Here is a 13,007-nt window from a genome sequence, read left to right as displayed (position 1 = left end):
TTTAAATAGTAACAAATAAATAAATAAAAAATTTGAATCATTCTGATTAAGTGCACTGAAGAGTGCATATGAAATTCGCAGTAAGTACATGACTGCACTAAAAAGTGCATATGAAAATCGCAGTAAGTACAAACATACCTGCTAAATGCAGATGAATATAATTGCTAAATGCAATCGAACATACCTGCTAAATGCAGATGAACATACAGTAAGAATATACATTTCTCATTCAGAATGATCAAAAGTGAATGAATGAATGAATTCATTGATAAAAAAGTATATAATAAATAATTATTGAAAATATTTCAATCTTCATAATATTTTTTTAACTACAGAAATTTATCTAATAATAATTTAGAAAATTTCATTTAAATCTATATATAATAATGAATTTATATTTACACATAGTGCAAATTAATGAAAAACTATTTTGAATCATTCTGATTAGAAACGTATAAGTCTTGCTAAGCGAAATGAAAATACACAAAAGTACAGCCAGCACATGCGAGTGCATATAAATATGTCAAGAATGTGCATTTTAATTCTAAAATTAATAACAAATAAATATGTAATTGAAAGATTTGAGGAAAAAGTATTTTTATGAAATATATATAAATAAATATCAAAGTTTTTTTAAGAAATGAAAGCAAAGAGAGATGATATAAAAATCATTCGACTATTTTTACACAGATTTATAATAGAAGAAATTATTTAGTTGGAATAAAATGCATAAGTCTTGATATATAAACAAACCTAAATAAAAGGCTGTCTCACACTCTCGAGAGTGTGGATTATACGAATAAGTTGAGAACAGGGAGCCCAGGCTTTGCATACGGGATTGTAAATGCACCTGGGTGATTATCAAGCTTGTAGATATTAATTTGGAATAATTTTCCCTTGGCATTTTATTTATATTTTTTATTTAGATTTGTATTATAATTCCCGTAGAGTAGGGACACCCCTCTCATACAGCTCATAGAGCTGTGGGTAATGTAAGGTAAGCCTTACATACCCTTCATTCATGTTCATTCATAATTGCGTCTACATATATAATCGCACTCTTCGACGATTAGTAGTACGCTTCATCTAAATATTCATCCTAATCACAATTGCTTCCACGAGGGTATATCCCTCTTACGTGGTCGCAGAAGAACATTATCACCTTGCTTAGATTTGTGTATTTTGTTTTTTTTTATATATGGGCTAATCAGATTAGTCCCATTAGTTAGAGTCAATCATCCTTTCCCGTGAAAAATTAGTCATATTATTCCGATTAATTATCTATGAGACTTGATTAGCTTAGAATCTGTTAAAGCAAGCAGTAGCAATTAATTAATTATCAATTTTGTTTCAATTAATATTTTTCTATATTGAATTTCAATTTTGTCTTCCTTTAAAAGTTCATATTGAATTGATATTTCACTTGAATTCATATTTATTTAAAATATATATTTAAAAAATTGTGAAATTGTATTACTATTTTGTTTTTGTTTTTTAATAGTTTACTAGAAATAAAAAAGTGTCTTGTACATAAATGATGTAATAATATGTACATCAGACACTCGATGTAACTGCATACTTCGCGTTAATATAAATTCAATTAAATAAAAAATGTGTATGTGTAATCTATCAATCAAATGTATATTTGATCTCAATATGGTTATGGTTATGGTGATATGCATAATTGCGTATGCATTTTGTAATACGACGTAAGGTGCAATATTGTTTTTTTTCCTTTTGAAAGCGGTGTTAATTAATTTTTAAAATATTGTGAAATATTCACAATTGATTAAGTTTTTTATAATGTGTCTTGAATTATATTTTCTATGTGTATTTGTAATTGTATTAATCAATTAATAATTTCGTATGAATCAATATATTTGCATATTGAAAAAAGCATGCATCCAGAGACATGCATTTTTTCATATTCACTTGTGTTTAAAATATAGAAAAATACATTTTCTAATGTATCGAGAATTCGATATTTTTTAATGTCCACCTTTTGGTCACTTAAAACTTTTTTTTTTTTTTTTAAATTGGAAATTTTTGGTCGGGGATTCTACATCGAATTTCATTTTTCCACACATGCCCTTTTAATCTAGTTTTTTGTTACAGAAGTGGAATACAAAAATAAGAAGACAGAAGACAAAGATTATTGGCAAGATCGATTCTAGTGTTTGTAGTTTGTGTTGTCGTAGTAGTGTGGTGGTGGGTTTTGTATCTGAATATATGAATGTATGAATGTAATGAATCTATTTGTGTGTGTGTGTGTTTGTGAACAATTTTTACTGATTCTTTTTTTTTATAAATCTTTTTACATTGTTTCTATTCACAGGTAGAAATATTGTTAATAGCATCTGAAGAGGACTAGTCTTAGATAGAATTATATATCAAAAGATAAGATAATAAAATAAATGATTGATTTATGATGTTATAATAAGATGAGTAATGCAAAAAGAATTTGTTAAATTATTTTAATCTTATGAAAGAATAAAATATAAATTTAATAATCATAAAAATATTTTGATCCAACGAGAAATTAAAATATTTTTATCAGATTTTAAATAATATTAGGAGTATTTTTTATAACATTACGAATTCTTATTATTATTAAAATAATAGTCAATGCACGTTAGTGCACATGAATGCGTGCGTGCGTGCGTTCATATTGTAACACTTTGCGTGTTACATTGTAAGTTTACATTTTTGCGTTTGTTTAGTAGGAACTTGCGTTTGTTTAGTAAGAACTTGCGTTTGTTTAGTAGAAACTTGCGTTTGTATAATAGGAACTTGCGTTTGTATAATAGGAACTTGCGTTTTATATTATTTAAAGTTCCAAGCGAATCTACGTCACAGCTTTGACATGTTTGCGTTAATTTAGGATTGTAAATCGGGTAGGTAGGTCGATTTAAAACGATGTACATGATTTTTCATCTAACTTTAAATAATAAGTTGGATAAAAAATTTGGTGACACGTTTTTCCGGTTGAATTTTAGAAATTAATTTCTTTCTAACAAATGACTAATGAAATATGTACTAGTAGTTAGAAAGATAATAATAGAAGTAGAGTCTTAGCCCGTGGGTCTCCGAACACAGCAACCTTCTCGCGGTGAGACCTGGGTCGATATTACTTGTGATCTATTTTATCTAATTGTTAATTATGTAACGCAAGTATTATCGGGCGAATGGCTGTGCTAGATTCAATTTAAATTCATATTTACATGTTTTAATTATTATTCACTTTTTTTTGGTCCTTCTGACACATGAATTTTATTAAAAATAATCAAATGAATCTTAAATTTATCAAATCATTTGTTAAACTAGGAAATGTATATATATATATGAAAACAAGTATTTAAAGTGTGTTGTGTGTGTGTGTGCGTGTGCGTGTGTTTGTTTACTGTGTAATCCGTATTCTCACTGACTATTACAAGTGTAGAAAATTTGAAAAAAAAATCAGAGGAAGGTGGGGTCTTACCTTACTCTTCTCTGGTAAGTAACTTACTCACTAGCATAAACAGTAAGAGAAAAAAAGAAGGAAGGGGACGTGGGAACGTTCATTTATTCTACTGTAGTTGAACTTTAGATAGCATCAGTGAGAATACAAAAGAGAACAAGTATCCCTCCTGACAGCAGTTTCACGTGCGCTATTTACTTCATTAGTGTAATTAGAGTATAAGCTTTACGTAGCCGAACAAGACGAAGAAAGAAAAATAGAAAAGAAGGCGAAGGCGAAGGCGAAGGAGAAGGAAGAAAGAAAGAAAGAAAGAAGAGGAAGAGGAGAAGGGCCAAAGGAAAGGGCCAGGGGAAAAAATTTAATTTAAAACTCGTTCTCTGCGCACTGTCTACGTGTTAGAGAGAATTAACTCTTCTCAATTACCGCAACATTAGGTAAATTACGGTTCAACGGCATCACATTTTAATCAAGATAATTTGCAACGCCTTTACTTTATTCTTAATCCTAGCTAACCCAAAAGTCTCCTAGATCAACTGGTATAATAATACGTATGTATATATATATATATATATAAGTATAAATATACAGAATGATCTGTAACTGATAGTTCAAGCTAAAAGATGGTGAGATTTTACATAAAAAAATAAAATCAGCCCCTTTTCGTTTGTACCACCAGTTACAGATCACCCTGTATATATATATTATATATGCTTAGGACACTTATCAACTAAAACTCTCAAATCTATACATATGTATACATATACACGTTAAGATAATAAGCTAATTGGATAGTAATGCCATTCATGTTTGCATTAATTAACAAAGATGTTATTCGTATCGTTGGTTTTGATTTAGTATTTGGTATATAAATACATGTCGATATACATTGACGAGTTTTACATTTGAAAATTCATTTTGACATACACCAACGCGCTGATCAATACACACCCTGTCGATTTATCAGAGAAACCAACCGTTACACAACCAGATTTATACAATTATCCCGAGTAATAAAGCACTAATGACTCACTGGGCAAAATAATACGATATTTTACGCTATTTTACTTGCATACTATTTATTTCGTTGATCACACACTCTCTGTTTCTATCTTCTATTGACGTCGTATCACGTCAGATAATACTTTTTCAAATTGTAACACGATAGTTCGATTATACGGGACGCCCCATATAATATTCCAATCGCGTTTTAAGATAAATCGTTGTTATACTATATTCTCGTATCCTTAATCACATTAAAAATAAAAGAAACCAGTATCCAGTTAACACTAAACATACTATGACTGATTGTAAATTTTGTATTTCAATTCTTCATTCAATGTTTTATTACTGTGCATCATTTTTTGACTTTACGATAATTGCAATCATTAATTTTTGTCGAAGATCTGTTATTTTATTGGCCATTTTACTGGTTACGGTAGACATTCTTTTTTATTTCTATATTCGTCTATTTTATGGGTTTCATTTGAAATCTCATCAATACTTCATTGTAAACAAATTTTCGATGTCATATAATTTACGTAATTACGTTTACGTATTATCAAAATATAAATGACAATTAAAACTTATGTAAAAATTGTTTAAACGATTTTTTTTTAGATTTGACATTTGATTTATATCACGTTTGAAGAGATATAAAAGAAGTCCGGCAATATTGGATAGGAAGGACATGAACCACTCTTGATGATATGAATACTTTTAACAAAAATAACGAAAATAACAAACCACATGTATTCAGTTGAAATTTGCTTTTGCAACACGTCAAATTTGAACATACTAGTATAGTATATATGATCGAGAGAATGACGATTCAAAGCCGCTCAAAGGCGAGATAAAGGGCGGAACGCGAAACTGGTTTTGGGTGTCGAAGAAACGACGAAATGGGGGAAACCACATTAAACGTCGATACGAAGCGAACTATGACATGACAGAACCTCGATACTTCAAAATGTCCCAAAAGCATATTGAGAATACCATAGGTTTCCATTTCTGCCACATGAAACCATTTCCGACCGTTCACTTGATTACTGTTAGTTCAATAATTCTTAATTCATTTGCGTATTGCCATCTTTTGAATGCTCTATTACGATAAATAATTCAATTTCAAATGTTCAGATGGATTTGTTAAAAATAAATTCTGCATATCAAATAAAACATCAGATTGATATTGTTTAGTATTCAAAGTACATTAACGTCATAACAGGTCATTTTATTTCGTATTTATAATTTCGTATTACATAATTTCGTATTAACTAAAATATACATTTCCTTTAATTAATTAACAATTATTTAAAATATATGTCCAATACTTTAATGCACTCTGCTTATATTTCAGATTGTTTAAGCACAAATATCGGTTAAGCACATTTACTTGAAATAATAAATAAGTACTTAGAATAATAAATAATTTCAATCTGGCATTCTGTTAAACGAAAATTTTCGCCTCGAAGTCATCACTGCACAGGAACGATTAAATAATTACATTAAAATAAACAAAATGTATAAATTAGAACTTTATAATCTTAAATTTTCTTTATTAGAAATATTATTACATTTGTACACATGTGTAACATTCGGAAAGTTATATAAACAACATCGTATAAAAGAATTTTGACAGAGGACAACGTGCCAGTCTGAAGGTGAATCTCGTAGAGGACGGTGCTCTGATCATATACTTGGTGTTTTTTTGCTAACAAAACACATTCCTTTCGAGTAATTAATAATTATTTAATCATCTATTGCACAATTTTCTCTTTTTTTTTTTTTTTAGACTTTTTCAATTAAAATACTTTTGTTTGAATGTTTCTAAATTAACAGGTCCTTTTATTATACATGTAAATTTAAAAGGTGGTGTAAGTCCAGTTTAAAAAAAAAAACAAAAAGAGATATCACGTAATTTATGCTTAATTTAATGTAAACTTTTTATGGATAACTAGTTAATATTAAATTTCTTAAAAAGTGCCCATGTTTTGTACAATTTAAAATTGGTTGAAAACCTTTAATTTTCTCGAAACAAAAGAAAGTGGACTTACACCACTTGCTAAATACACGGTCCATATAACTTATATTAGACCACTTTTATGATTATTGTCAAATATATAAAATACTTTGATATATTTCATAGGTTTAAATGATATTTCGTTATTTTAGATTCAAGCAATGTAAAAAAAAAACCTGAAGAAAAATAAATAAAAAAATCCTTTTTCGTGCAGTTATTCGAATCATCTCGAGTATTGTAAATGATTAAGAAATATTGCGTTAATACTTATTAATTAGAAAGTGATATTGAAAAAGAATACTGACGTTATCAAAACGAAAAAAAAAGAGATAAAGAAAGAGAACTTGTGTAATATCGTATTTAAAAGCGAGAGAACAGATAAGAGAGAATCATTCTAATCAAAGCACAGTGTCTGTTTAGTATAAAACATGGTACTTTAATTAAGTGTCGATCAACTGTATCGTTTTTGAATACGATAGTACGCATGATATTCATTTGATTGAAATAGATACGAGAAGGTATTTGAATAAACGAAAAAAAAAAAAGAACAAAAACAAGAGCTTTTTTAAGTAAGACGATCTTTGAATCACATTGCGCGCTAGTGCTGCGAGAGAACTTGTAAAACTTGCCAACAAAATGGATCTCAACGTGTGACTGCGATTGAAAGTGTCGTATCTTGTATGAATTTATACCCCGTGACGTAAAAGTATCTTACCGTCTATAAAGAGTTGAAATAAATAAAGGACAAGATGAAATAATAAGAAAAGGACAAAAAATATCGAAAGGAGTAGAAGAAAAAGTACATAACGTGTGTTTGATGTATGTGGTGTTGTGTACAAGAGAGAGGCAGAGAGAAAGTGTATTTTCTCCATTACGCTTTCGATCTCTGGGTGGGGAAAATCAATAGGGAAAAGCAAGTTCAATAAGCGAGCATGGCTAGAATATAACTTACGATTGATATATAAATTGTACTACTATCTTGATTATTTTGATCGTTTCGAATTCAATGTCGAATCGAATGAAATAGTTGTTGTTGTTGTTAACAACGTTAGACGAAGACGATATATTACGAGATGAATTATTGTCGACGTCAGGAACAACAACGACGACTCCATGGGGAAAGAAGAAGATGTGATTATTATGGGTGTTTGAAGAAAGTTTTGCGTTAAAAGAAAAACATGTTAGAATTAACTGTAATTGTATTAAATTCTTGACATCGACGATTGACGAAATAACGTTAAATTTTCGATGTTTATTAAGTTTCTAAGGAATATGATGATTCGACGTTGGTGGTACGTGTTTTTAAATATTGCATTGTGCATAATATTGCAGTTAGATTGTGTCGAATCTACTCACATAACTGGCACTTTCGACACCAAGGAGTTCTTCCGTTTTTTGATTAAATTTGGCTTCCAAAAAACTGATCGTCACAGACAGAAGGACACATCAGGATATATATTTGGAAATATCACTAGCAAATTGAACTTTACTGTACCAATAACATTGGCTGTTCTTGATCGTAGTCATTTTTTGGAGTACTATGGTAATAGGACTGTAATAGATAAAAATATTGCATGTACTCTAATGTTTAATACTCTCAATCAGAGTTCATATGATCCAAATTGTAATGATGAAGGTCAAGATTTTCTAAGGTACGTAGATACTAAGAGTATCATAAAATACAAATGTATTTAAAAAAACGTTAATCATTGTTATTTCTTACATTATGTTTCTTTCTTTATTATTAAAAGGCGAATACCTTGTCCTAGAGGAAAATTGTGTCAAGACGAAGATTCTATATGGAATATTGTAAAGGGACATCAATTCACTTATGTTATACAGGACTTTTGGCAACCACGTTTCTGGTATATGAGTATAGTAGCATGTTATAGAAATGCAACAACATGCCAGTGGGAATATTATGATAAGCATGACATATTAGAGTATGATATATGGCTAGTAAATGGCAATCCTAATACTAGTGGCCTGAACAGCCTTACTTATCAGTTCTCCTATGACAGGCAGAATACCATAGAACTATATTTACTGTTCTTTGTGTGCTATATTATATTAGTTCCGCTGCAATTATACGCAGCAAGATTACAAAAACACCCTGTGACACGATTATTTACGGCTAGCTTATTATTAGAATTTGTTGCAGTGTGTTTAATTTTAATACACGTGTTAAAATTTTCTCTCGATGGAGTTGGCTACGAACAATTAGAAGTTGCTGGCGATATTTTTGATATTCTCTCACGGGTAAGAAAAGTGTGTGTTTAATATGTGGTAGAATGTAAACAACAACGTTAAACCTAAAAATACACAAGCATGCATGTATTTACACCGATAGAATATCATTCATTTCATTCATATATGTGTGCAGGCTTTTGAATCTTTTTATAAACCATCAATGTAATTTACTTTTTCTATTATTATAGGCATCATTTATGTTACTTCTACTTTTACTTGCTAAAGGATGGGCTGTAACTCGAATGGAATTAACATGGAAGCCTTTAGTTTTTGCTATATGGTTATGTTATGGAATAGTACACATTCTACTATATGTTTGGAATATGGTAAATTTTAATCATTGTAATTAAATCTATTGTGAACAAAATGTATTGCACATGTAATATTTTTGTAGACGGAAGTTGACATTGTTGAAGACATTGACGAGTACCAAACTTGGCCAGGATGGTTCATTCTTTTATTCCGTAGTGCTATAATGATTTGGTTTTTATATGAACTTCGAAATACTATGACGTATGAACATAATACTCAAAAATTAAACTTTCTTTTACACTTTGGTGCATCATCATTAGTTTGGTTTATTTATTTACCAATAATAGCTCTTATAGCGCTTCAAGTAAGTGCTTTGTGGAGGTTTAAATTATTATTGGGTAAGTTTTCTTTAAGAAGAGAGTTTATATGTACGAAACAACACATGTTGCAATATACACATTCTGTAACAACCAATATATACACCTAACCGGTTTAACAATAACAATAATAAATTTTTAGGTATAACATACTCAGCAGATTGTTTTGCTTATTGCGTAATGGCACATTTGTTATGGCCAACACGAAGCGAACAGTACTTTTTACTCGCTCAAGGTGGAGATAATGGTGATGAACTTGATGAATTCAATGAAGCACCGCATGTATTAAATAATTATGTGGAACCACCAGAACTCAGTAAAATAATCACTTAATATTTAAATCTTAATAATGAGGTAAAATATTGAAAAAGTAAATATTCAAAATGTGATGTATATTTGCCAAATGGTAAAAAAACATAGAAAATTGGTAATACTTTGATCTGTGCTATTTGAGACTGAAATGTGCTGCACATTCTGTAATTAATATATGTATATCATTGATCAGATTGAAATATGTAATAGAAGTCAATAATCTACGCGAAAAAAAGATAAAATGAAGAAACATAATATTAAGATCAGTTTATTATGATAATTTTTTACTTAGAGAGGATAAAAAGTAATGATAATTGATTTATTTTGTACTAATTCATAACACACAGATATATCAGGTGCATAGTGTATAATAGAATAATATAAAAAGAGTCATTCTTCATTTTAAACAAATGTTTCAAACTCGTATCAAATTTTTATCGTTGTGAACATTTTTTTAATTATTTTTATTTTTATTTGACTTCAATATTTCACCTATCTATCATATACTTACTATATAACATATACATACACATAAATATTATAAAAATAATCACACGACTCTATATGGTAGATTTTATAATTTTATAGTAATCTACATGATAGAATTTTCTTGCAATAATACTCTCTTTCTTTCTTTTTGTTCTTTTTTTCTTTTTTCTTTTTTTTTATATTTTATTAGAAATTTTATTATTCTATACTATAAAAAAAAAAAAAAAAATCTATTTTAGTGTGTGCTTGAAAGAGAATGATTATACATAGTTGTTTACATGATTGGGTGGTTTTATAATTACAATAAGATGGGAACATGACTAAACAGCCATGAAATAACTAGTTGGGTACAAAAAAACTGAATACATTAATTTAATAAGAATAACATCAGTATTATATATACTGCAAATATACTTTATAACAGTTTTATTACTGCTACAAATACGAACACTGAAACAATTACTATAAATAGTTATGGCTCTTTAGTAGTTTTGTATTCTTCAGATTATATATATATATATATATAGAGAGAGAGAGAGAATTGTCATGCAGTAAGTTATCTGATTTTAATTTCAATCCAAACAGAGTAAACGCAGTTTCATTCAAAACTGAGAATTGTCTAGGACATTACTACTACTATTTTGTAATTGAAAAAAATCCACGATTAAAACTTTTTGATTATTTTTAACTGCCTGAAGAAAGTATAAATTCTATGTGATGATTTTATTAGAATATAGATAAATATATATGTATATTATACGAAACAAATGATTATTATTAAATATTGTTAAATTTGTCCTTAGAAATTAATGTTTTTATTCGTTTTTGTTTTTTCTTTTATTATAAATTCAATTATACTCTTTTTCTCTCCATTAGGATATACGTTATATTAGTGTATACAAAGTAGTAAAAACGAATCAATGACTATGAATTAAAAATTTATATTTGTAATATTACTTTTGACTAGTTGTACATTATTTAATGACACAAACAATGTTGCTCAATCTTGTAATAAATAAGGTGATAGAGAAGTATACACAAATATACACACTGTCTTTAGAAAAATTTTGAGCTCCATGTTGTATGTATTGAAATATTGGTGCAATGTTTCTAATATCTTGATATTATTGTAGAAAATCAGATAATAGATATATCTTAGACAGAATGATTGAAAAAAAGGTCTATCGCGTCCTTAATAAAAAAAAAAGTAAATAAAATGTTTCACAGAATCAATTTTAATGAATATTTCATTCAAATATATAAACCTTGAATAGAAAAATACACGTGATGATGAAATTTTGATAAATTTGATTCAAAATCAAATCAAATATATTAATCACACTTTACAAGTGTATTTTTACTCGTGTTTTGTGTGCTCAACAAATTCTATTGTGTTTCAATCATAAACATTTCAATTATTTATATATAAATATATGTGTGTGTGTGTGTAGTTTTATCCTGTAGTTTATCAGCAATCAGTTTAACATTCAAATAATTGTGAAATTATCTTATCTTATTATAAAACGTGTTAGAACAATTTTTCATTCATCTATGTTAATCAAAAGTGTGTAAATCATTTTCATATTTTCACATAATTCATTGTCAAGAAATATATTGTACAAATGAATGTCAATATGAATTCTAGTTTTTCATATTGTTAAATATACAACAGTAAATGGGAAGCAAATAATGTTTTAAGTAATTTTTTTTTTGCATGTAATAAAATATTTAATTATTTAGCCTTTTCTTTTTAAGTCTTATACGTATGAATGATATAAATGAAAAAAATTGAAGAAAAGTCCTTTTATTTGTTTAAAAGTTATAAGAAAATGTATTATTTGTCTACAATTCCTTAGAATTTTATAACAATTGTAAATGAGAAGTAACCCTATTTACTTCTGTACTTAGATCCGGTCCAATTCCAAGTACTGAAATAGTTCCAGGTTTTAATTGAGTTCTACCCGCATCTTTTATTACCGCTGTGACTAGACCAATTTTTTTAGCATTCTGTTCTAACTCTAATAATTTATATTCACTTGATACTTGAAGAACTACTTTTGGTTGACCATTATATAACCAACTTCGAAACATATACTGTTTCATTGGATTAATTGGTGTATTTCTATAACATTCTACTGCGGCATGAGCACATTGTGCAGCTATTTTTCCTGTACCCATAGATATATCAGTTCTTACTACAATAACCATTTTATAACTTGCAGCTGGCAATACTCGAAAAAGGTTAGGCATTACTTGTTTAAATATCAACGACATGATTACAAAATGTTAGTTAATTAACTTGAATTTTGTTTACGTTTATATTCTTCCATACAAACTTTAAACTTTTGTACAAGATCCTGGCACTTTCTCCAATCTCGGGTTTCAGCAATACATTCCTTAAATTACAATAAATGTATTGCAATTTATCAGAGATGATGAATGAAATGAAACGAAACACAATCTTTTTTCAATGTTATACCTGAATTTGATAATGCAATTCAATGCAACCAGTCTTTTTTAATGCTTGTTCAACTGGATCTTGATCATAACCTGTCTGAACTTCAGCTTGTTTTACTATCATGTTATTTATAAATAATATGTCAATTATATTATTATTATTTAATAATTAAATCGATAATTAAAATGATATTAGAATTAAAATAAATGATATGATAGTTTTTCTATAAATGATTCAATATTCCATTAAACACCTCGTGATTCACACAGGAAATAAACCTACATACACATGTACATATTTGACCATGCAATGAATGCAACGAATGCAATGATTTACAAAATGAATCAAAATCCAATAAAATAGATGTTTTATTTGTTTTTAATTTTAAAATAGATT

General features: G+C 28.3%; 3 protein-coding genes across 4 annotated transcripts; 1 reads left to right on the top strand and 2 right to left on the bottom strand.

Moving 5' to 3' along the window:
• The first annotated feature begins 6,882 nt into the window (after window positions 1–6,882).
• LOC107072422 (transmembrane protein 145) lies at window positions 6,883–11,386 on the top strand. Of its 2 annotated transcripts, none has more exons than XM_089173346.1 (5): window positions 6,883–8,125; window positions 8,243–8,732; window positions 8,912–9,049; window positions 9,118–9,373; window positions 9,495–11,386. In XM_089173346.1, exons 1-5 carry the CDS (start codon window positions 7,722–7,724, stop codon window positions 9,683–9,685), a joined length of 1,479 nt encoding a protein of 492 aa, XP_089029472.1. In that variant the 5' UTR covers window positions 6,883–7,721; the 3' UTR covers window positions 9,686–11,386. The 2 variants fall into 2 exon arrangements, with proteins under 2 accessions (XP_089029472.1, XP_015187834.1); XM_015332348.2 differs by having other exon boundaries at window positions 6,886–8,125; window positions 8,225–8,732.
• Window positions 11,387–11,941: 555 nt separating this feature from the next.
• Window positions 11,942–12,427, bottom strand: LOC107072425 (peptidyl-tRNA hydrolase 2, mitochondrial). The gene has a single exon (XM_015332351.2). The coding sequence runs from the start codon at window positions 12,425–12,427 to the stop codon at window positions 12,014–12,016; it is 414 nt and encodes a 137-aa protein (XP_015187837.1). The 3' UTR covers window positions 11,942–12,013.
• On the bottom strand, window positions 12,409–12,921 carry LOC107072426 (uncharacterized). The gene is made up of 2 exons (XM_015332352.2): window positions 12,633–12,921; window positions 12,409–12,549 (listed from the first exon to the last, which is right to left on the bottom strand). Exons 1-2 carry the CDS (start codon window positions 12,732–12,734, stop codon window positions 12,448–12,450), a joined length of 204 nt encoding a protein of 67 aa, XP_015187838.1. The 5' UTR covers window positions 12,735–12,921; the 3' UTR covers window positions 12,409–12,447.
• Between the last annotated feature and the right edge of the window lie 86 nt (window positions 12,922–13,007).

This window comes from Polistes dominula, unplaced genomic scaffold (genome assembly GCF_049000335.1).
Source record: "Polistes dominula isolate Pdom_NZ unplaced genomic scaffold, Pdom_raw_medaka scaffold_35, whole genome shotgun sequence".
NCBI classification, from domain to species: Eukaryota; Metazoa; Arthropoda; class Insecta; order Hymenoptera; family Vespidae; genus Polistes; species Polistes dominula.
Note: the sequence above shows the minus strand (reverse complement) of the source record. Positions and strands in the feature narration are given on the sequence as shown.